At 39.3% G+C, this 25,671-nt stretch overlaps 1 protein-coding gene across 1 annotated transcript; it reads left to right on the forward strand.

Annotated features, from left to right (window-relative positions):
* The first annotated feature begins 2,458 nt into the window (after positions 1-2,458).
* On the forward strand, positions 2,459-24,531 carry ETNK1 (ethanolamine kinase 1). Its single transcript, XM_021552041.4, has 8 exons — positions 2,459-2,744; positions 11,688-11,947; positions 12,659-12,799; positions 13,493-13,635; positions 19,273-19,356; positions 20,800-20,960; positions 22,922-22,995; positions 24,127-24,531. The coding sequence occupies exons 1-8, from the start codon at positions 2,589-2,591 to the stop codon at positions 24,197-24,199; spliced, it is 1,092 nt and encodes a 363-aa protein (XP_021407716.1). The 5' UTR covers positions 2,459-2,588; the 3' UTR covers positions 24,200-24,531.
* Positions 24,532-25,671: the final 1,140 nt, after the last annotated feature.

Here is a 25,671-nt window from a genome sequence, read left to right on the forward strand (position 1 = left end):
TGACACAAATAATACATGTGGGACAATGAACAGAAATTACATGCTTGAATGCACTGAAGAAATCCTGTGATCAAAGGACAGGACTGGAAGTCAGAAAATTATGTCCAAGCCCACTGCCTGGTCAAATGGTAGATTTAAAACTTCTGATGACTCAGTTTTTTACTTGCGAGATTAGGACAAGATAAAGGATTTTGAAACTCTACTATGCAAAATGCTATTGAAATTAATTATGGCTAGAAGGGTCCTATTTCTAGTATTTCTAGTAGTCACATTTATGCAATGAGTCCTTCTGAGGCCATTACTGAATTGCTGGCTCTGGAAAGCAGCCAGGTGAACTGCACCTGGGAAGTTAAAACTGGTTCTGATCCTGATGTTGCTCTTTATACCTTTTTTTTTTTTTTTTTTTTTAGCATTTCTAAAGCATCCAGCACTAACATAAAGGCAAGGTGAAAAGTGTAGGAATAAATTAAATGGCACAACCTGGTTCCTGAATAGCTAAAATGGAAAAGGGAATGGCAGAACAAGGAGGATAAGCAGGTCAGACTGGTAGAGCACAGGCCTGGGAGAGAAGCAAAATATCGTGTTTTCTTCAGTTCTTTGTAGTGAACATCTCTGACCAGCCTTGGAATGAGTTTGGTTTGGTGTGGTGTACCTGCAAACATACCAAGCATTAAAGAGAAAACACATTTTTTGGGGGTTTGATCTGGACACAGCAAATATTTGTGGGAAACAAAAGGTTAAAAGGGAAGGAAACCAGCTGAATGGCTAACTGTAACTTTTACTGATTAAATAACAGGAATCAAGAAAAATAGGAATTTTAATTTGTTTTTTAAATAAAACCCTAGGAATTAAGAATTCCTAATGCACCATGAAGACAAGCCAAAAGGATGTGTCTTTATACCATGACCAGAAAGATGAGAGTGCTACTGCCTAGGTGTTCAAGGTTCTTTCATGTCCTTTGTAAATATTTAGTATACAGAGTTTAGCTTTCATCATTCCCAAGCAATCTAAGCAGCATAACTGCACCAGCCTCACCCTTTTATGTTAAAAATACACTTACAAACAATTTATGGAAATCTAATCAGACTTGGGTAAATTCACAAGGCTTCTCAGAGCTAATAACTGAAACCTTCTGGTGGGTGTATTTATTCTTCTCAGCATTAGCAAGATGGAATCTCTGTTTAGACCAGTTCTTGTTGAAATTAACATTTGGAAGCTGGAGTATTCAACCTTTTTATTTCAACAAAATATCTCTTTGACCTTAATCTATAAATAAATCTTAGTTTATCATCTACCAAACTGCCTAAGCAGAAGCAGAGGCCACTATGAATCACACGCTTGATCTGGTACAGTGATATAATGCCTCTATGGTAATATTGACTTACAGGGCTAAACAGCATATGAAAGTTGAATGTGTTAAAAGAAAACAGTTTTTCAAAGCATTTAAATTTAAAAATATCCTTACTTTCAAAGGAGAAAAAGTGAAATGGGCTAATGGAAGAAATGGGTGAAATTTTATGGCATTTGAAATTTGATTCAGGCCCTGATGTTCTTTCCCCTTCAATGCTTGATAGAAAAATCCTATTCATGTAGCATAACATATTTACACTAATAACATAAACCCATAAACATTGCATTTTAATTTAAAATACAGCAGAAGGCAATTATATTTTTTGAGTTCTCCCAGACAGATTCCTGGCTCTGAAGATTTTGGTCTGAAACAAAGTTTAGATGGAAAAGAATACTAAGATTAAAGATGCCGTGACCGGGGTGACCGGGGTTTGTTTCAGCTCTTCAGAGAGCCCGACCTCTGTTTACAGAGTTCTTGTGTCTTCATCTAACTCGATTCAGTTGTTCTTACAGAAGAACATCCTGGTCGGTGTTTCCTCTGTGGGAAGAGCACAGAATATGACAGGAGGCAGGTACTCGTAGGACTATTAGGGGGAGCATAAAAATATTTCTAAAAAATATGGGAATTTTTTTCTCCTGGTTGGTACAAGCCGTGGTGTAGTCTGGGCTCTCGCCTTTTCTCCTTTTTTTTTTCTCTCCTTTTTTTGCGCCGAAAATAACTTAAAGGCAACAAGATTTCCAGCATAAAACAAGTAAGGGGGACAACTGAAAGAACGTAGCTGCTCTGTAGACGGAGCGGATCAGGGCGCTGAGCAAGTGCGCGCCCTGAGGGGTTCTGAAAGCCGGGACCAAATTAAAGTCAAAAAAATCAAGCGCAGCAGGTAGCTCCGAGCCCGCTTAGGGTCAGCCGCTCGCCCGAGAGCTGCCCGCATTCCTTCCCGCAGCAGCGCCGGCCACACTCGGTAAATCCCGCGGACAGCGGGGAGGGGCGGGCGCCCGCGGGCTCGGCGGGGCTCCCGCAGGGACGGGCGGGCACCTGCGGGCACGGCTCGGGAAGGGACGGGGCAGGCTCCGCCCGCTCTCCCAGGCTGCCCCGCGCGGCAGCCGGGGAGGTGGAGCCGCTTTATCGGGAGCCAAGTGGAAATTCCCCGTCACTTGCCGGCTCCGCTGCGGAGGGAGCGCCAGCGAGGGCTGCCTACTCTCGTGTCCCCGTGTCGCGCCGCGTCCTGCCCGCTGTCATGTCCAATTACATCCACGTCCCGCCTGGCTCGCCGGAGGTGCCCAAGCTGGACATCACGGTCAGCGAGCGGGAGGGGCCCGGCTATCGCCAGGGCGCCCTGCAGCTCCTGCGCCGGCTGCGCCCGCACTGGAGACCCGAGGAGGTGACTCTGCAGGTACGGGGGGCCGCGGGCCGTGGCAGCCCGGGCCGGCGGGGAGGGCAGCAGCAGGCGAGGCAGGGGCGAGGGCGGGCGGCCATTGTGCGGGGGAGCTGCCGCCTTCTTTCCTCCCCTCCCTCCTTCCCCCGCTCGCCGCCGCAGCCCCCTGCGCGGAGCCCCATTTGCTGGGCAGCCCGGCGGCGGGGCGGGGCGGCGCGCAGCATCCTCGGCTCCCTCCTTCCCTCCCTCCTTCCGTCCTCCTCCTGCCGTGCCCTGCCCGCCGGAGCTGCCCGCGCTAGCGGTGGGGAGAGCTCCGGAGCCGGGCCGAGCGAGGGAGCAGGAGCTGCTCGCTGAGGGAGGGAATAGGAGCCGCTCCTGGCATCGCCCGCGCCGGGGTGGGCGTGTTCCCGGGCTGGGTAGAGCGGAGGGCGGCCCATCGGAGCAGGCCGGGGCGCTCCCACGGGCGGCGGAGCCCTTGTCGGGTGCTTCCTGCAATAAAACCATAATAAATATCTGTCTTGTGTTCGCAGCGGGGCTGGGGTTTGGGCTGGCGTGCTCGTTGCTCCTGGCAGAATCGCCGCTGCTGTCTGCTGCTCACTGAATGAGCAGGCATTCGGAGTTATGACGAGTCATCTGCCGGAGCATTGGCTGCTTTTGTGCTTCTAGAATATGCTTAACATGGCCCCTGGACTTAAAAACTCTAGCCAATTTGTCTGGCTGAAATAGCAGTTCAGCCTGTGGTTAGTCGAGCATTTTATTATATGCTCAGCTGTGTTACTCAGCAGCTGTTATTATGTGGAAGTGTCTCATTTCAATGAAGGTCCTTTTTGGAGAGCTGCTGAACTAATTTGTATAGGAAAGTTGAGCACGTTGAGGTAACAGCATGTAATTTGACTGCAGTTTTCTGATGTCTTGAAAGAAAAATGGAACTTGACACATGACAGTCCCGTTAGCATGAAAATAAAGCTAATGAGCTTTTTCTAAATAATCTGTTTGAGGCAGTGGCCATAAGTTACACACAGACCCAACATCTTGAGGTGAAATAAAAATAGCTTTTTACAACATGTAAAGTTAAACAAGGTTGTTAAAGTTATCTTTATATCTTGAGTTGGAAGGAGTCCATAAGCATAATTCAACTTGCTGCTCCTTGCATGGTTACATAAAGTTATACATAGTTGGTTTTTTTTTTTCTCTGATGACTGCCGTTCTTAGCAAAAAATTTTTATGTCTTTCATTCAGCATTGTTGAAAAACGAAACCAAAACATCTTGTTAAGCAGGGATGACTCTATCCTTTGGGTAAAGTTTTAAGGAAAAAAAAAAATGTTGCTTCCTTCTGCCACTCCCTTTGTGAGAAACAATTAACAGAATAAAAATCACCAGTACCATTGGTGTGGAGCAGGGTCTCTGTTGACTGGTCACATTGAAGTGAAGTAGGAGATAACTGTTTGTGGTTAGAGGTTTCTGTCTAAGAAATGTATTGAGTTTAGTTTTAACCAAGTTTAACAGCACAACTTCTCAGCTGAGTGTTTTCCTTTTGAACAGTGGAAGAGCATTCTATTCACAAAACTATTTTATTTTTAACTCTTCGGCTCTGGCCTTTTATTTTTAACTCTCTAGCTGCTGTTGAAGCTGCAGTGATTGTGGAACAAGCAGGAGTGCCTGTGGTTTGGAGCAGGCTCCAACAGCAGCAATGGCAGTGCAACCATTCATGGTGTACTTCAGAATACAGAAAGGTGTTGGCTCTTTCTGTGAGCGAACAGGAGGATACCCTGGAATCCTTCCTTTAGGTGGGTGTGTTAGGGAGGGAGATGAGGGTGGGAAGAAAATATGCCTCACTAATCTGAAACAGAAAAGTGGACAAAGAATAGATTTAATGACAGGACAATGATAGGTTTAATCAGCTACTGCTTCTTCTGGTGAACTCTGACATTTGCTACCTTTGCTCTTGGTGATTCTTGGGTCAGAACAGTTAGTAAGCACTTGAAGAGTTCAGAGTTTAATTTGAAAAAGTTAATTAACTTCTCTTGCAAAAATTTACTTCTTGTGTGTTAACTTGTTTAGTCAGCTAAATAATTTTGAAACTGTAGTTAGTATAGGTTAATGCTTAATCCCTGCTTTCCCTAAGATTTATAAGTACCTGAAATCAGAACTATATTTTAACATTTACAATTTTTTTATACCATAGCATAAATCACAAGTGTAGGACAGAAGATGAAAATATAATCATTTAAGCACTGAAGATTTTAATTTTTATTGTATTATTTATCAGCAAGGCTATAACATTAGAAGCATCACCTGTTACTTTTTGAAATGGAAGCAGCTATACTGTAATGTATCTCCTTTATATGAAGTTATAGGTGAATTTTGTCCCTACAGGGCAGTACAACTGTTCAAGTTATCCCACATTGCTAGGGAGAAACAGAATTTTTCTGTCTAAACACTCATCTTCACGTAGATTGTGCAGTTGTCAGCTGAAAATTTCCTAGGAACTGTATAGGCTTGGGTGCTTGATTTTCTAATTTCTGAATTTCAAGGTTTGCTTTCTCTGCTTTTTGCCGTAGACACTTTTGGTTCTGGAACGGCTGTTTTTTGGTAAGAGCAATGTTGAGTAGTTCTGGTTGGAAGGAATCTTTGGAGGCCTCTGCCAAACTTCTGCTGAGAAACTCACTGCTTGCTAAATTCAAAAGCTGGTTGTTGTGAACGTGAGAAACAGTGTTTTTTAAAATTTCACTTAAAAAATGCTCTTCTAGCTCAAAACAGGGCTTCTGAGTTTTGTAAACTGCCTGAATATTGACAATGGGCATTCCAGTTTTTATATTCTGCATGATTCTTAATAAAATATAAAAACTTAATTGTTTTTACTCTTGACTGTTTTAAAGAGGTTGTATTACCCTTCCTACGTACAAATGTGCTTACAGATTGGATTTTGTTGCTCACCTTACAAATTCCTTATTTTTTGTGGAGATTCAATGAAGATCAATGTTTGCTTACAATATGGGAAAATTAGTTACCACTTTACTAGTGCTGATTCAGGATTCTTTTATCCCATGACTATCTCTTGTAAGTCTGGTGGCAAAGAAAGATTCAGTAGGTTAATACACAATTTCTTCTCTGCAGTGTAATGTTACAGTGCAGGAAAAAAACATCAGTATTTCTTACCATTCTGAAATAATATTTTTTATTGAGAATAAAGGCTGTCTGGTTTTATTGGAGGAAAGGCTTAATACTAATAGTGTTAATTTATACCATTATTTGGGTAGACCAGAATGATATATGTGGGAAAAATTTGCTGAGGAATCATTCAAAGATCTAAAACCATGAAAATGTTAGGCTGGCTAACAGTGCTCCTGTCCTGGATGAAACCTGAGGAGAGGTGGAATGAATCTGTTTTGTAAAGGGGGATTATGTATTTCATAAAGACATTCCATAGCCTCCCCATGCAAATCCTGCAAGCAACTATTATCTCCAAATAAATTGGATTAATGTGCTTTTTTTAATTCTCTGAAATATTTGGGCCTTCCTTGTTTTCTGGTACTGTGTTTTTTTTTTTTTTTTTTTTTTTTTTTTTTTTTTTTGTTCTTATTTTTGGGTCCCGTCCCCTGCCCCCCGCCCCCCCCCCACCCCCCCCCCCCAAGATTTACATGTCTTTGCACTTATCAACACTTTGCAGGATTTTACTACTGCAACACTATCATCTGCAAAGATTTGTTCCTGCAGCAATGAAATGTGAATGGGATGGACCCAAGGCTTACAAAAAATTGTACTTTCGCCAGTGAAACAACCACCCATCTACTTCTATATTTGCCAGATTAGCTTTTGTCCTTTTTTTTTTTTTGATTTTTCATCCTGACTGACTTGCACTCAGTAACTTTTCTTCAGGCAGTATTTTCTGGCTGCTGATCTAATTTATTTACTTGTGTTGATCTTAATATTGTTTTTATAACAAACTGTAATTTGGTTCAGAGTTCTGAACTTGTTGCAATATTTTTTAGTTTATTTAAGCAGACTGAGTGTGGGTTTAAAAGCATTGAAATAATTGAAAATGTTAGTGTCTGGGAAACAAAGTAAACTTTATTTTGTATCTCAGTGCTGTTAACATTTTTCAAGTGAGATGTTTATTGCTCAGCTGTTTTTGGCATGTCACCCACTTGAGAATTGAGAAAGCAGTCGTCACATATAGAGGAAGGACCAAATCCACAGAGAAGTGCTGATAGCTCCACATGGAGAAGTGATGAGTGAGGAGAAGAATAAGAAAAGTTAGAGCTGCAGACTGGGCTGCATTACTGATGTTTTGTGGAAAAACTGTAATTTGAGGTGTGCCTTGAACGCAGTGTCACAGTCAACGGGAAATGCCAGCAGGATTGGATGTCCTTGGAGGCTGGGTTGGTTTCTGCAGGCTTTTTAAGCTTCTGATGAAGGTATTACTATTATTTAAAAATCTGTAACTGTTTTAATCAGTATCACAAAATTTGTAAAGCCAATTAATCACTTTCAAAGTGTTAACTAGTTACCTGATGTTGACTATTTTCAGGTCGAAGAATATTCTCCAGAAAAAAGGTGAAAAATAAGTAACTTATTCTCTTTTTTTTTCCCCCCAACATTAAAAAAAAACAAAACAAACCCACCCTGCTCTGCCAAAAGAAAATCCCCACCAAAAACTTTAACATATTGTCACGCATTCCAGTCAAAGCCAGCCTTCAACCCAAAACTGCCCAAAACAAAACTCCCACTCACCTTGAAGCTATAGTGTGTATGGTTTGGTAGTCATGAAAAACCACGTGAGGGTTGCCAGCACGACCTGCTGTGAGTGCTGCTGTCCTGCACAGCACCCCAGGAGTTCAGCGGAAGCTGTAGCTCAGCCTGTGGCTGAACTTGGCAGAGAACAGTACTGCCGACGTGCTTGCTTCCTGCTTTTTTTGGTATTTTTAACACCAACTGATCTTGCTTCTGATCATCTGACCTCCTAAATCCTGCAGACAGTGACTTTCACCTGCTGCGTGAAATGACCTGGAGTATGTGGCTCCAGAGCCTGGAGACCTCTGAATGAGGCTTCTCATGTGAGAATTTACCCAAGGCATTTTCCAGTAGTTGTACTTTGTCCTTCTTTTATGAATAGCTACAGAAAGGCAACTACAACAGCTACAGAGAAAGAAATAAGTAGCCTTGTTTCAAGTTCAGTTCTTGACATGTATACCTGTGGAAGTGTCTGTGTAGACTATACTTTTCCAGAAGAAAGATCAATTTAGATTTACGATACAAAGTCAAAGTTTTGTGAACATTAATGAAGCATGTTATTGAAGTCAGTTCCTTTCTGGAGATCTTAAAGTTAGTCTGGGGTTCAGCAGCAGAATCTGGGGAATTCCTGTTTATTTATGCTGCAGTTTCACATCACTGTTGTGTTTTTATGGCACTACAGTACTGTGTCCTGTGTTCTCCTCCTGTGGATGTCATAACTCAGTCTAGAAGGGAAAAGTCAGCCCTTCTGAGTCATAAGTACTTTCTACTTTGCACCATGGCACTTCTATTTCTGTCTTATTTGTTGTTACATGTGATTGCAATATCATTCTCATTCTTCTGAACACTTGGAACGAAGGGGTTAGAGAGAAGTTTTTCATGGAACATCTGCTTATTAGGTGGAAGCATATGCATCATATGCCCTTTCCAGGAATCTAATAACCTAATAACAGTGCTTTTAGGGTAAGCTGGCTCAAAGGTGCTTCATGTCTTGGTTATACTATGTGCTGCTCTCTGAGACTTGAGTAACTTAAGCTTATTTGTAGCTTCTCACCTTAAGTCTGCATCATTAAACAGTTTTTTTTTTGTTGTTTTTTTTTTTTTTTTTTTTTTCTAGAAAGCCTTGGATTCAAGCTAGATCTGAGTGGGCAGTATAAATATAATTTCCAGAAATGTTTCTGAGTTTAGTTTTACCTTTGTATCACCTCATGTGAAAGTATGTATTAAGCTGTGATAAGCACATATCACAATGAGTAACTTTTTGGGGATTTACAGGCATGTCAGAATCTTGTGCTGGAGGTTTTTTCTGTGTTGCATTGTGTTCTTCTTTTGTCTCTGCATTTTTTTAATTTATTCCCAGAATTTTCTACTTTCATTGCATTCTGTACATTCTTCCATCTTCTTCCACGTGGCCTTGATATTACTGATTATCTTACCCACGTCATCAGAGTCTGTTCTCTGCTTTTCATGCTCAACTGATGCTTTTGCTATAGAATGTCTGTGTTGCTCTGCTTCATTTCAGGTTATGTTTTGGGCCAGGCTTTCTAAGCTGATTCCTTAAATAGTAAAGGCATTCTGAATAAAACAGTAAAGTGACTATTATGTTATTTTACTGGTGGTAGTAAACACTAGATGTTTTCTTATGATGGAATATGGAAATTGTCTACTTTGAATAATGTTATTAGAAAAGTAAGTGAACCTTTCTGCCTGTTTAAGAAGCAAGAACTAAAATGCTCCTGGGTGTAAATAATTATTTGTAGCAGCATGTTACAAATAGATGCTAATCAGTAGAGTTCCTAAATTAACAGTTGAGGGAGTCCAATTTCCTTGTTGCAGACTTCTTTTTATTAGTGCTAATGAAACTTGTTTTAAGGGGATAATAGACCTGTGACAGAAGGTGTAATGTGCCCAGCAGTTTCTGTTCAGCAGCATAACAACTCAAATTCTTACTGTTTCTTTGCATCAGCACTGTTAATGTATGTTTTTGTAGTATCACTATTATTTTTTATGACCTTATTTTTTATGACCTTAGAGCTGTCTTTTTCATAGTACATTTTTTTTTTCTTTGAACTACATTTTGGAAGTTTTTATCTAAGCGTGGAAGACCAGATACTTTTTGACTCAAACAGCTCAACATTAATCACTTCCGCAAAGTGCACTTCATACTTTTAAAATGAATTAATTATGGGGTTATGTTAAAAGGTACAAGGATCAGTACTTGTATGTTGATTTGCCATCTTGAGGTGCTTGTGTCCTGCTCTTAGTTCTCCAGTAGAAGGAAGACACGTGCTCATTGGAGAAAGTCCAGCAAAGGTTCATGAAGATTACAGACGGACCTGGAGAATCTTTCATATTTGACCTGAAAAAAGAAAGATTGCAGGGATCTTAGATACCTGGGGAGGGGGAATTGAAGAGACATTCAGACTTCTCTCAGAGCCCAGTGACAGACAAAGCAATGGACACAAAATAAAACATGGAAAGTTTCATCTCAACTAAAGAAAACACTTTTTTACCATGAGGGTGGTCAAATGCTGGAATGTGATGCCAGACAGGTTATAAAGTCTCCAGAATTCCTGGAGATTGCCCTGGGCACAGTCCTGGGCAGCTGGCTCTGCCTGGCCCTGATTGAGCAGGGAGGTTTAACTAGAGGATCCCAGGAGGTCCCTTCCTTATCTGAGCCATTCTGTGACCATACACCTATGAGTGGGAAGGTTATGAATGGGTACATTTATAGTATAAGGGTGTAGTTTGTGATTTACAAGCATTTGAAATGCATTGAAGTACTGCCTGTTCAAATCTGTGAAGCACTGCTCAAGCCCATTATCTATGGTGCTAAGTGGAACAGTTTTCTTACTTGCAGTGCTTAACATTGTAACAGTTACAGTGATCACTGTTCAGGATTCTTCATTATTCACCTTAAGTTATTAAAGTCATAGCTAATAATAAGCTGTACCCATAAATTGTCAAGTCTTAATTTTGAGTCAGTCAAAGAGGCCGTGTAAGCAATTTTATTTGAATTTATGGTAACCCTGTCTAGATGGAAGTTATATAATTTGCTATACCTACTTCTTCAAGATAGAGTGTTTGTAACTGTTCAAGAAAATAGAGTACCTTTGTATCTTCTGCATCTTTCATCAGGAGCTTGGTTTATTTCTTCTAATTTGTGATGACAACTGAAACTTCCCTACTTCTTTTCTGGATTTATTGATGAATCTGTTGACCTCATTTAAATTGGCGGTGTTGGAGAAAGCAAAGTATATGAGCTAAAACACATCTACTATGAAAGTCTTGTCTTTTTCTAAACAGGGAGACTTGACCCAACTTCCGTTTTGTTGGTTTTTTTTTTTTTCCTTTAGTAATTAAAAAAAATTGCTCTGAATTCTTAATTTTTCTAAACCCCTGAGATTTGGAAATAATCTGTCACTTGTGTTTGAATGATACTACTTTCCAAAATAAAGGCTATATCTTGGGGATTGGGGAATAGAACTCAAACTCCCTGAATTTGGTTTTACTGTTTTATAAAATGAACAAAAAAAACCCTAAATACCTCCCTCCCCGAGATCATAAAGAAGCCCCACCCAAACTGTCCAAGGTTCTAAAGAATGATGATGCCTGTAGGTGTGTTTCTGCTTGTTGGTGTGTGTTTTTAGCAAAAGCACTTTTTCATTAAATACTATGGCTTAGAGTAATGTCTGACACACAACAGATCACTGCATTTGTCAGTATTTTGTTCTGGGCCAGACTTAGGGTTTGAGGCAGAAGTTATATCAGAAGGTGGACATGAGTAAATAAGGAAATCAAACTGTTGTCGTTGAATGCTTAGTGTTCTGATCCTGATAAATAGGTTTCTTTTTTTCTTCAGCTGAGTTTCTGACCTCACTGCTATTAAAAATTAAAAAATGTTTGTTATCCAACTTGAAGCTGCTTTTTGCTGCTTGCTTGTTTTACTCTGAGGTTATTTTGTGGGAGGGTTAAATTAAGAATTAGGGCTTTGAGGGCACAGAGTAGAAGAAGAGACATGACTGTAAATACAACCTCCCCCCCTCCCCCCCATTTTTTATTCAAGTATTTTCTTCATGATACTTCTCTGTCTTTAAGATTTTATTTCTCAGTGCCCAGTCTAGTGAACATGTGTGTTTTGGGAGCTGACGGGTAACTCGGCATTCCCTTCCTGCTTGTTGAAGATGCAGAGTTGAGTTGCTTACTGCATTATTTTTGCTTTCCAGCTGTTCACCGATGGAATCACCAATAAGTTGATTGGCTGCTACGTGGATGACACGACGGACGATGTGGTTCTGGTTCGGATCTATGGGAACAAGACAGAGCTGCTGGTGGACCGGGACGAGGAGGTGAAGAGTTTCCGAGTGCTGCAGGCCCACGGCTGTGCACCGCAGCTCTACTGCACCTTCAACAATGGCCTGTGCTACGAGTTCATGCCGGGAGAAGCCCTAGATCCAGAGCATGTGTGCAATCCAGACATCTTCAGGTAAGCTTTTAAACCCTTTTAAAAAAATTTCATTGTTTCATTGTGCATTTATGAAGTTCTGCCTGGCCTGAAGGACTTTGAGTTGAGTTTGAGCAGAAAATGTGTATTTCTGTAAGGCTGCACTAAACTGTTGCTCACACTGCCTTAGTTATGGTATTTCAGTTCTGAAGAGTGATCCCTGATGCCTCCACAGAGCACTGTATTCATTAAAGGTTTGGTTATTGTGTTTAACACTTGCAAATCACCATTACAGAGGTCATTGAATGTAGTGGAGATGTAGGGGGCTGGACTTGGTTAAAGTACTTCCAACTGTTTCCAAGACATTCTTTTTGTGAATAGATACCAGAAAGTTCCACTGAGAAATTATTTTTTTAAACTATTAGCAGTGAATAGAAAGTGCTGATGTTGCAAGATTTTAGTTTTTCACGTGTGCGCTGAAATGTATTTGCCTAAAAATAGCAGATAATTTAAATCAATACTTGGAAAAATAAGCAAGAGTAGGCCGTAAATGCAGGTGAAGTTTGTGTGCTGTTACTGAACTCCAATCCTTCCTCCTTCTCTTTACTCAGGTAGTGATTCTAATGAACTTTTGAGTCTTGAAATGTGCTACTCTACCCTATGGCTTGTTTAAAGCCTCTTTGAATTCCCGAGCTGTATTTTTTAGAATTTTTCAGTTAAATATAATACTAATTTAATTTTAATTTTTTTTAGACTCATTGCTAGACAGCTTGCTAAAATCCATACTATTCATGCACACAATGGATGGATCCCTAAATCCAATTTGTGGCTGAAAATGGGGAAATACTTCTCTCTCATACCAACAGAATTTACAGACGAGGAAGTAAATAAAAGGTGGGTATTTAATCATGTTCTTTCCCAACTTTGCATTCCTTCTGCTGGATTCTGTGTTTGTACAATATCATCAGACTTCATATTGCTCAGAAGGCAGACTTCAGCTTAAAAATATTCTTCATGTGACTTTGAAATCATGGACACCCTTCTTGCTGCATTGTAATTAAAGAATGCTCTAGCAAAGTGTTTTTTCTTTTACAATGTCAAATTGTTAAGAAAACTGAGAACACATGAGTAGGTAACGAAAATGTAGAGTACAAAATGGCCATTTAAGTGTATCCTGTGACTCGACTAAAACTTAATTTCCTCAGTATAGATACATATGGTACCTAATACTGTTGTGTATTCTTCTTGGAAAAAGTACTGTAATGTGAACAAAAAGTGAATGAATTAATGCAGTAATTCTTTTAATCTTTGCACCTTTAAAATGTGTGTGAGTGTGTTCATGTTCTGCTCCTGATTCTTGGACTACTGTAGTGTTTACAGCACAGATAATCTTCAGAAAATTGTTTCTGGGGAGGACAGAAAAAAATGAATGCCATAATTTGGGAAAGAATACCTTGATTTGGGAGAGGGTCTGTTGAACTATTTGCAGGAAGAATGTAGAGATGTAGAGAAAAGTACTTTATTACAAATGCTTGCTATGGAACACAGAGTACTAAATGTTAACTCTGTTTCCTTATACCTGAAAAGGTTCTTAAATGACATTCCGAGTCCTCAAGTTCTTCAGGAAGAGATGGCCTGGATGAAGGAGAGGCTGTCAAATTTAGGATCACCAGTGGTGCTCTGTCACAATGACCTGTTGTGTAAGAATATTATTTACAACAAGAAAAGAGGTAGGTGTGAGTAGTGAGGGCTTTGTGTGTGCTGTACCTGCATGTGCTCCATCAGTGGTGTTGTTTTACTGACTTGTTGAGGTGAAGTCACTTTGAGCTTTTGAGACCCAGTGTAATGGTAGTGATACCTATGCTTAATTAGCTAATTTTCATCTGTATGCTACTGTATAGAGGAAGAAAATCAGTGCTCCTTGCTTTTCTTTAATGACCTCATGAATTTGTTAATCCCCAGCTTGCCTGTATGCCTGAGTTTCAAAGTACATAACTGAATGCTAATTTTGATCTGGTTATATCAAGCTTTTAGGAAGAAAAGAAAATCATTCAAGTATATAAAATAACATGAAAATGGTCTCTGTAACATTTTGCTCTGGTCTGTGGGAAATACCCTTTCATAATGAAGAATCTTAATGATATTAACTACTACATTCAGTAGCTCAGTTTGTTTTCTGCGTGAGGTACACAGACATCTTGAAAGATTTCTTTTGTAAATATGTGCTTTGTTAAACAGTTGTAGGCAGCAGACATCTTGGCAAAAATTAATTACAGTTTTGTTTCTATTACTATAGAACAAGAATGTAACTTGTGGCTAATGTTATTAAGATCTGTTAAAGCTTCCATATAAACCCACAGCTTATTGATTTTAGTGGTTTGGGGCTTGATTACTAAGTGAATCAATCAGGAATTAAAACAAACAAGGCAAACTTGTGATACCACAAAATGGCCTCTGTGCAGTAACAATACACAATTTTCCTCCATTTCAAATACCTGAGCTCAGCTGAATGTGACTAATCAGATTATGTTTTCCCTTGAAATAAGGATGGTGCATTCCTTCTAGTAGCTGTGTATTTTTGTGCCAGTTGAATAAGATTGTTGGTATGTAAGTTATGTGCTTTAAACTCCTAAAGAAAAAGAAGAACAAAATTAAGCTGGTTCTGGTTCTAGTATGAAAACTGGCTGTATGTGCCAGCACATTTCTGCATCATATGTGAATTCTGCATCATGTCTGCATCACCATATGAACTAAGGAAATAAGCTCTTTTAGTGATGTGTGTAGAAGTTTCCCTCTGAGTAATACCACCTTCGAAGGGAATTGCTTAAGTTATCTATGCCTATATGTGTAAATGCACCCTAACAATGCTATTAGCATAAAATTTAAATTCTGTGAATTCAGTACCAAACTTGAGAGGTTTTACTGAGTTTCAATGATGGAATATTGTTCTGCTTAAAAAGAGAAAGGGGTGAAAGCATGAAAGCACTTGGAGTTGTGATATTGTAGTACCAAAACTAAATCTCTTTTTACCATGTGGGGTTTTTTTAGTGCTGAATTTACCTTGGGTTTTAGCATTCCAGAGAAGGCTCACTGAGATAAAAGTAATTTTTGTGGTTACTTTTCATAGCAGAACCATGCAACAAAAGAAAAAGATCTGAGGAATTCCTTTAAAAGCTTCCCTGTTGTGGCTGATAGGCTCGAAGCTCCTAACTGAAAAAAAAAAAAAAGCTTTTCTTTTGTAAGCAGAATGGGGGGAAAAACAATGCCAATAGTGCATCCCTTGTGAGCAATCCTACAGCAACAAGTGTGTGAATGTTTAGAGTTTGGAGACTGGGTGGGGAAAGAAGGAGGTTTGTCAAGTACTTAGGCTTCAAGCAAGCTGTGAACAGCTGGGGGAAGCACTTGGAAATATGAAGTAAATATATTATTAAACTTATGCTTGAACACTGTACATGTACTGTGTTGTAAAATTTGTGCAATCTGGGTACAGCAGGGACCATTTTCATAGTAACCAAACCTCAATGCCAACTGTAGAAAGGATGGTTGTCATTTGGAAGCTGTTTTTTTATAGCACACTTTTTACAGAGCATCAACAGGAAGCTCAGCTTTAACTGCAAAGAAACATGCATAACTGGAATTGTGTTTAGCAGAGCAAAAGCTTTTCTTTGTATAAGAAAAATTTTACAAGACCAGAAAATATAATCTTTTAAAAGATGAGCTTCACAAGGAATGGCATCAAATTGTCTGAAGGTAGTTGACAGCTTTGGTGAATGCGATACTCTGACTAAATTCACTTTTCCATCTGGAAAAGCTTCTGTGTATCCAAAAGACCTTGGTGACCCTAAACTGAAAACAAGAGAAAATTGATTTTCTAGATTAACTACCTTATTTTTAATTTGTTCCTCACTAAAATTTGGGCAAAACTGGTAGTATTGTCTGGCTTTTCAGAAGCTGTCACAAAGAAAACCTACTTTATTTATTTTAGTAATAATGTATTTATAATTTTGTTTTTGAATGCTTAATTTGCACGTTTACTTGTTGGGGGGATTTGTGGTGATTTATTTAAGCTACAGACCATCAGGGCATACTAGGACTTGTGTCCAATGCTGTATGAATAATTATGGCATGATCCTGAGCTTTGCCTTAGATTTGTCCTCTGCATTGAATTCACATTAAGTTTTCAGACTTGAAAGAAAAATCATAGTCATGCCACATACTGCTTCTAAGAAAAATCAGTCTCCTGTCCTTATTTATGAGCCTGGAAGAGCATGTTGAGTGTTAACTTCATTTAATGGAGTCTCACTCATCTGATTTGAATTTGTTCCTGCTGTGACTAAGAGAACTCTGCCTCTTGCTGTTTTGTTAATGTCCATTCTCAGTCACTCAGGATATGGAAATCTGCAAGTGGTACTTTACATAATTTATAATTATCACTGTCATCTACCCTTTGAAGGATATAGTTTAGCACTTCACATTGCTTTTTATTGCAGTTTTGACATCACGAATATTCAAAATATGCTTGAGACTTGGTACTGCTTATTTATAGACCTTGTGCTCTGATGCTCCTAAATGTCTTTGGTTTTTGTGGTTGTGTTTTTTTGTTTTTTTCCGAGCATGAACTGGGAATTTCCAAAAGTACCTGCTATTTTAAGAGTGTTCAAATACTTGCTATTCAACAAGATCCAGCATCAGAATGTTGTTCTGTTTCTATGTGTGCTCTTTTTGCATATATGAAAATCAGCTGGCAGGGAGTTGTGTGTAGGTAGATGGATAGTTTTGTTCTGTTTATCCCCTCTGCCTACCCAAGGTTTTCTATGGTCCTTGGTAGGAGTTTGTGGGTGCTCAGTGCTTCTGAAGATGGAGGCATTTTTAAGGCTTCTGGTTTTGATCTAAAAACCTGTTTTGTTTTGCGGAGCTCTTTTGGGTATTTATAGTTAAAATGTCATTTGGGTGGGTGAGCTGTGTGAATTTTCAAGCATATTCCTAGCACAGATCTTTGTCTTTGGAGCTGTTTCCACGGGCTCAGGGGCTCACCTGGTGAGCAGCATGGGACAGAACTCGGGATACATCCTTCAGCTCTGGTAGCTACAGCCAAGACTTGGGCAGGGGAAGTGCTTTCCCTATGAAACCATTTAAAAGGAAAAGCAGCTAGGAAGAAAGGTGTCCTCCCCCTCCTACCTGTCAGATCCTGAAGAGATCCAGCAGATGCTTTGTTGATTGCTGCTTGATCTATGTAAAAGTGCATTTCTGGGATATGGAATACAATGAATTCCGTTCTGTATCTTCCTGTGGTTTTTGTGGGGTATGTTGTATGTTGTCTGTCCTAGGACATGTCTGGAAAAAAGAAATGTGTTTCAACTTGAAATATTCCACACTCTCAACATGCCTATTCTGTCAATAGCAGTAGCTTCTCCATCTGCTACCCAAGGGCTGCGTATGTCCTTGTTCCTGCTTCATGAGGACAGTAACATATCTTGTTAGCTTCAATTTCTGCTTATATGTAGTATTCTTTATATCTGGAAGTACGTTGTTTAAATGTAATTATGAATTCATGATTGCACCCAGAGATGTTCTAGATGAAATCTGCTAATGAAAAATTTAAAGTATTTATGTTGATATTTCACTAGCAGACTTTCACCAGCTGTTTTTGGATTTTAGGTAAGAAAGGAAGAAAGCAAACCTCTCAATACAAGTGATATTAATTGGCTGAGGGGCAGAAGGGACTCAGGAGATCACTTGTGTAGCAGAACGTTAGCCAGGGGTGGGAATTTAAGTGGTGTGTGGCTTTAGAGGTGTCTGTTGTGAAAAGCAGCACTGGAGAAGCAGTGGGAAGAGCAAGGCTGGGAATCTGCCAGTGAGGCAGAGCATAAGTTCATCAGTGACAGTGAGATCTTGCCTGCACTGCTGTAAGATTTGCTCCTTCAAAGCTCTAGAGAACTTCAATTTTTCCACTTCCAACAGCATTTCCTGGAAGGAGCTTGACACTTTGCAGGGCTGTTGGTTTGTTAGAACCTAAAAGATTTAACATAATAACCTTGGTAAGCAAGCCTCTCTTTCAGTAGAAGTAAAGGTGAACTCAGACTTGGAGGATTTGTGACTAAGTTTGTGTTGTAGAGTTGAATTTCCATTTTAAGTGCTTAGACAAAAAGATTTGTCCATCTGGCAAACGTCATTGTGTTAGGAGTTCAAGAATGGCAAAGATGAACTGCACATAAAAGAACATTTCTAATAAACTTCTGTGCTAACTTGGTCAGGACATTGGTGAAACTATTTTATTTGAGATGTACAATATTCCTAAATCCTAAGGAGTCAGTGTAGTAGGCACCTAAAATCCTTAGTCTAGGAAGTACATACATAATGTACTTAATTTTAAGTTATCTTTGTTTTCTTTTTAGCCTAGAGTTTTAAGTCATATTAATAGATTTTTCATTATAATAGAGTGAATGTTTTTGTTAAGTAATGCAGGTAGTGATTAAAAAAGAATATGGAGAGGGAGAAGGGTGCAATGGTGAATATTACTCATTTCAGTATAGCAGTGAGAAATGTAAGGTTTTACTTTTTAATGTTCTAGTGCAAAAACAGATCTTCTGTTAATCCATTGCTTCATTTTCTGGCTTTTAGTAATTTTGCTGGTTTCCCTTAAAATACAAGAGCTCTAGTTTTACCTAATCCATTTTGTTTGCATTTTGACTGCTCTTGAACAGCTTCAATGCATTTTCCCCAGCTTCAGTGCAGGTGAATACAATTAGGAGATGTTTGGGGCTGTGTTTTGCTGCTTTATCAGCCCTTGTTTCCACAATGCTATGTAGTTTAATGGCTTTTGGGACCTTATGGTTGTCTGATGGTTTCTTGAGACTAGTTGAATCCAGCTTAAAAAAACAACAGTTAAAAATAATCTTGCTTTATAAGAGTGATAAAGGAAACAGGAAGTATCAGCGTATTGCAGTGTGTTAGTCCACTGTGACTGCACATTTGTGTGAGAATAAACAGGACTGTTATTTTTTAAGTCGGGGAGAAATTGATCTGCTATTTCTACATAAAGTTTAACGAAAGGTTGTGCTGCTGTACTTCTTATTTTGAGAGTGAGGGAGGCCCTCATGTGGTAGAAGTTAAAACTGAAATTCTCCTACTAAGACTCGAAGCAGGGAGAATTGTAAGCTCTAAATTTTAGAGCTTTGCTGAATGAATATTTACTCTTAAATAGCTCATACTGTATAAGTCATAGTCTTACCCTGAAATGTCTGAGTGCACACTGCTGGGTACAAGATGGGTCTGTTCCCCAAAAATCTTCAAAGGATACCTAAGGATCAGGGCTGGTACTTGATTTAATCTGGACTCTAATGTTGTTGCTGTTGTTTCTCACACAGGTGATGTGCAGTTCATAGACTATGAGTATTCTGGGTACAACTACCTGGCTTATGACATTGGAAATCACTTCAATGAATTTGCAGGTAATAATTGGGTTTCTGAGGTAAGACTTGACTGGTTTTACTAAAAAATCCAACAAACTAATTATTTTTTTGTTTGTTTGTTTGTGTATCTAGTTACATGCTTACAGCTGTCAGCTCAGAATGTGTTGGTGTCTCATTTTGCAGACCATTTGTGCCCTTCCTTTGCAGGTCTTCTAACTCAGAGATTGAAACATCATGTCCTAAGTTCTGGCAGAGTTAGATAAGTTCAGAATACACAGCTTTCACCTCATCCTTCTGTGAGGTGACACAGCAGATATGGCCCACTGTGGGGAAATAGTGTGGGTGGGTGTCACACTAGAGGTGCATGTGTTGACAATATTCTACACTATTCTGTGGGATTCCACAGTGCCAAAAGGCAGGATTATGTGGTTTTTGGTGGTTTTGAATGTGTGCACTAAGTACTTGGCCTGTCCTGAAATAAGAAGTAGAGGCTAAGACTATGTCATAGAGAAAAGGTGGGATTTTAGGAATATGGTGGTTTTAGATTAATTTATTAGCTAGTTCAAATTCTTTACAGCAAATGCCCGTTCCACTTAATCCATAAGGGAGAAATTACCTCAGGTGTATGCTGTACTATTTCACAGCATGGGTCAGCAGGGAAAACCTACATAATAATTAGAGCAGATGGAAAGCACACTGTGGTTAAGTGAAGAGCCATAATCTACCAGTTACTTCACAAACAATGTTAAGTTTAGATAACTTAAAAATAAAGAAAAAAAAAATCAAAGTGTATGCGTGGTAATTTGAATTGTGTAGTTGGTAATTTAAACATTTGGAAAGCAAGTTAAATTAATGAGAATTCCTAAATTCACTGGGATGATAATGGAAGTGACCTGTGATCCAGGTTTGGGGCTCCTGGAAGATTCCATATTGCCTGTGACTAAGCACCTTCAGTATAGGAAGAAAAATAGGATAAAAACGAATTATGGGCTCCTAATTCTACCAATGCCCTGGGAAGGAGAGAGGTAGAGTCACAGTAAGTTTTCTTCAAATATGGACTCAGTGATAACTGGGTATGCATCTGGATTTGGCTTGAGATATTGTGGCATACAAGTCTCTTTTCCTACAAAATACATAATATTCTATCTATTTGTGAGGGTTTTTGTTTCATAAAGTAAATACTTTTTCTTAAGCTTTTTCTCAAAAACGCAAGGTGTTGAATCCCAGCATAAAAGCAGACTACCTGGCTGAAAACATAAATTTGTAATGTGGAACACTGATTTGTATGTGGGAACTTGCTGGCAGCATGTAATTTAAGGTGAGGTCAAAGTAAAATTGTGGTTATTTGTTCACATCAATCTGTGCCTGTGTGTTGGGGTGGGAAAGGGCACAGTAATGGACTACTAGTGGTAGTACTAAAGGGTTTCTCGTGGTTTTTCTATTCAACGTTAGGTTCTGATAGTATTCTTGTCTTTTTCCTAGGAGTGAATGAGGTAGACTACAGCCTTTATCCCAACAGAAAATTGCAGGAGCAATGGCTGAGATCTTACCTTGAGGCCTACAAAGAATATAAAGGATTTGGCACAGAAGTCAGTGAAAAAGAAGTTGAAGTTCTGTATGTCCAAGTCAATCAGTTTGCACTGGTCAGTATCAAACACTTGATTAGAATATTTTAAATGATGCAGAGAAACCTGATACTCTGCAAACAAATGTAGTTGCTATTTTCTTGAATTTGAATATAGTGGCATGTAAAGAAAACTTCCATGAGAAATAAAACTTCGTTCTTCTATGGAAACTTGCTTCTCTGTTGCACATTAAATACTCATTATAGAATATTCCTAGTGAAGGAAGCACATTCAGAGAACGAGGAGATGAGCTTTGAGTGAGGATTTCTGTTGGCTGTTTATTGGCCTGGCAAGTTTAAGTTGGCCACAGCTTATAGGGAGTCTTTGTTGAACTTTTGCTTGTAATGGTAAGAAGACAGAACAAGGTAGTGCTTCATGAAGACATATAAGCCTTAAAAGCCTTTTTAAAAATAAGATAACATTCTGTTAAACTAGAACATAGGGATTTTATTTATTTTTTCTTTTGCAGATAAATAGGTCACTCTAGAGTCTCTTGCTGATCTTGTTTTGCCTAGATGATGTGACAGGAAATGTTACAGCAAAAGTGCTTGTATGTTTTTTTCTTCTGAAGAATAACATTCCCAGCTATTTGTAGGAGGAATAAGGCTAAAGTAGCCACTTCGGCCTTATTTTAGTCCTCGTCCCTACTAATTCAAGCACAGCACTGTTACTGTAATGCCCTGAGTTTTCTGGCAAAAGCTACTGGCTGCAGTGAGGAAGTAGAGTTAACAGGAAGCTGATTATTAAACAAGCTTTAAAAACAACGGCTTGTGTGCTACTATTCTTTTAGAATGTTAGTTGTGACTGTTAAATTCAGCTGGCCCATTCATTTAGGAAAGTTAGAGCTGCAGTTTAGCAGGCTGGTGGTCTGTTTGAAAATCAATAGCACTCTTTTGTCTGTTTCAAACAATGGCCATAGTAATGTTTAAGAGGATGGAGTTGTGTTTAGAGAACAAGTCAGGACTTGCCTGTAGTCTTCCTGTGATTCACAAACAGCATGTGACTCTTGTGTCAGTTCATGTGGGAAGCTTTGGTAAGGGAAAACTTGACATAAATCATAGATGTTGATGTAAAATGATGAACTGCAGCTCTCTGGCCAAGTTATCTGAACCAGAGGTACAGGATTTATGTGGGCACAGATCAGTTGCTGTTTTGAGGTGTTTTCAGTTGTGTCCATGGATGTCTACTAAATTCCTGGTCAAGTGTTACATGCAAGTTTCAGGAAGCCATTTAGGTAATTAATATGAGCAGTCATTTACTGAAGTTCAAAGTCTGTCCAGAAGTGTCTTCCACAAGGACACTGTCAAGCTCATGGCCATCACTTGTTCATTTTAAAGTGTATTAACATCTTATCATTCATATGATCCATACTTTCAATCTGCTAGTGAGCAGAGGCCTCCAGACTACTGCTCTGGACTCCTAATGGAGTCAGATGGAACAGATGAGAAATTTGTGTAAATGCTGATGAATTAGAGCTTTTCTTAAAGCATTGCATCTCTCTTTGTCAAAGTCGGGAGGGAAAGCAAGTGTAATTATACAGGTCTAAGGGTGTAATTAAAAATTGAAAAGGAATTTCCTGTTTGCACTGGAGTTCAGTACACGAGAATAATGGAAGTTTACAGCAGTAGAGGTGGTGATTACATTTCTGAGCATTTTTAAGCATGGTGTATATATAGTCATACAACAATCTACATAATAGGTGATAGCTTATAAATGGAACATTGTTCCTCTTGAAAAGCAGCGATCAGTTGCTGCTTTCAACACGGGGAGGGAGTTAGACTCCAATGAATTTCCTTGTCTGCTTGTGAGTAATTAATTCTGTAATACCGCTTATAAATCTCTTTGGTAAAGAGTGGTCAAGTAATTTCACAAAAAGATTGGGGTTTGAGTGTTACAGATTTTTTTGTCTCTCTGAGAATATGTTTACATGTTAGATTTAAGATAAGGTAAATTTTTGCTGTTAAATTTTTTTCTTTCAGGCTTCACACTTCTTTTGGGGATTGTGGGCTCTCATTCAAGCCAAATATTCCACCATTGATTTTGATTTTCTAGGGTAAGTATGCTTGCTGTGTACAATCATGGAGTACTACATGATGGAAGGGACTTGTGGGGCTTTACATTTAGTCCAACACCCCAGCTATCAGAAACTCTGATCTGAGCAACACACCTGACCTCTGTGATCATACAAGAAAACCCTTCATTTGTAAGGGAAAACAAGGCAGTAAAAGCTGTCTTTTTTCTTTCCAGAACAAAAAACACTGTTTTTTGTTGTGGAAAGTTCTCTAATTATGTACTCCTGGGCTAAAACACATTGTTTACAAGGCAAGGGACATAATGTTTTTGTGTACCAAGTTTTTTTTGCTGCAGAGACAAAGGCATAAAAGCCAAGTTGGTCAGTGAGGTGTGCTGTCTATCAGATGCAAGATCTACATTTCCAACAGTTCGAGTCAAAGATACAGTACAAAAGAGCTTGATTACTTATTGCGTGGAGTGTTGATCCTGGAAGTTGCTATTCTTGTTTTAAAGAGTCTTTCTATCACGAATGAATGTTGAGTTCTGTTTCAGGTAGATACCTGCGTCTTTGGCCTTTTTAAAAAGATCTTTCATGGCAGCAAACAGAGGAATTAATTTCTCCTTTGGGCTCTGGGGATCAAGCAAAGTGATAAAATTCATCATTTTATCTGGCAGAAGGTCCCACTTGAGGATTTTCTGCACTGCCTAAGCCAGTTTTCTGGGCTGTATAATGTCATTTTTGTGAGTAACACTGATGTGGGTTCCTGATTGTCTCATGCCGCAGTACCGGGCAGTCACCACTAGATGGAGAGAAAACACCAGTGACAAACCCGAAAACGTGTCCCCAAAAGTTTGACACTTCTGTTTTAATCATCAGGATCAAATTTCTGTGGCATTGCAGTTGTTGGAGTGTCCATTAAGAACAGTTAAATCCCTACCTTTGATAAACCTGGAAGCAGCATGCAAGCTGGGACTGGGGGGTGGCGGAGAACAAATTCTGTAATGTCATTGCCCTGTTCGTAATTTCTTCCTTTGGCAGCTGCTAAGAGTCAATTTTGGAAACAGGGTGCTGGGGTCAGTGGAATTTTGACTAGTCCTACTTAGCATGGCTGTTGTCATGTGAAGAGTTAGCTGTTCCTAACCTGGAATATGTCTCTCTCCCTTTGACCAGGTATGCAATTGTTCGGTTTAACCAATATTTCAAAATGAAACTGGAGGTCATGACATTAACTCTTCCTGACTAATGAAGAGGAGGACTTACCAAGTGGATAGACAACCCCTGAATCTTTTTGGAGAACAGATACTGGAAAAAAAAAAAAAAAAAGCTAAACATTTATTGAAGTGCTGTAATGCTCACTTGGTGGTTCTTGCTTTATAAATAATGCCTCTAGACAGTCCTTCAATGTTAAATTTATTATGAAGAACATATGTACTGCTGTTGATATAAAACGGATTAGAAACTTGCTAAATCTATAAAAAGTTGTAGAAATGGCAATTTAATCCTTCTTTGTAATTTAACATATGTTGTATGTGAATTATTTATTATATTTTTAACATGATTCCGTTGCTGCTTTCATCAGTTTGTGTTAAAGTTGGGTGCAGACAGTGAAGTTGTTCCAAAGGATTAGTTTAACAACTTATTTTATTGAAGTTGCATTCACTTATGCTAAAGGTGACATGTCAGAGACAATTCTTATTTTAGAGGCCTATGAGCAAAAGGTGTGACAATAGACTTGTGAGATCTCTAGTGTGGTATAGGTAGGGAGAAGGGCTAGGGTGATCTTTATTTTTTTCCCCCACTTCTTTTTTTTTTTTAAAGGTAGCTTTCCATACAATGGTACTTTTCTTTTGCACAAGAATCAAGCAGCTTGTTGAAATGATAAATACCATTTTGATATGTTTTCATGTGGATTGCGCTGTAGAAATGTTCAAGTTCTGTGACCACAAGAGTCTCTGAGGATATTGTACCAACTGCTGGTGTTGGGCAGACAGCCTGCCGTCCCCAACTTCCCTGGGAAAGCTGCTTGTTTATTACGTGTACTCTTAAAATCAAAAGACCACTATTCCAAATCTTTCTTCCTTTTTGCAGCTTGATTCTGGATTTGAGCACTATTCTGCTGTCTGTATCTGTTGTGCATCAGTGGCAGAATGGGCTGTTGGACTCAAGATAGGAGAGCAGAGGTCCTGTGGCACTGGGGAGCAAGACACAGGTTTACAGCTCCTGTATCAAAGACAACTTTCTGCTTTGTCCCTTGTAACCTTGGACTCTGAAGTCTTAAATGCCTGGTCCTGTAGTTGTGCAAATTCTGGTATGTCTGGTGGTTCTTTTCTTTTTCTGTCAGAAGATTGCTTTTCAAAGCCTCCAGTTTGAAGGACAGTATGGAAAAGTGTATGACTTTGGCAGTGAGGCTTTGATCATCTCACACACCTTATTTCTTAAAGCTATTATACCAAGAATGGTCTGGATTACAAAATGTTAACTGAAAAGAAAATGTTTACCTAATGGAACAATGCATAAGTTTGTGTGGAAAAGAGGCTTTAACTGTGAAAGGGAGGGTGGGGTTGGGGGGCAGGAGATGGGAAGGAACCCACAGCAGAAAACTCAAGCCCAGCAATGTGGTTTGGGGCTAGGCAGGCATGAACTCTACTCTGATGATACTCTGAAAAACTTTGCGCTTTGGTCACATAAGTGCCCATGTGTACAAAGTCTGTGCGT

The sequence above is a fragment of the Lonchura striata genome, chromosome 1A (genome assembly GCF_050655825.1).
Source record: "Lonchura striata isolate lonStrDom1 chromosome 1A, ASM5065582v1, whole genome shotgun sequence".
NCBI lineage: Eukaryota > Metazoa > Chordata > Aves > Passeriformes > Estrildidae > Lonchura > Lonchura striata.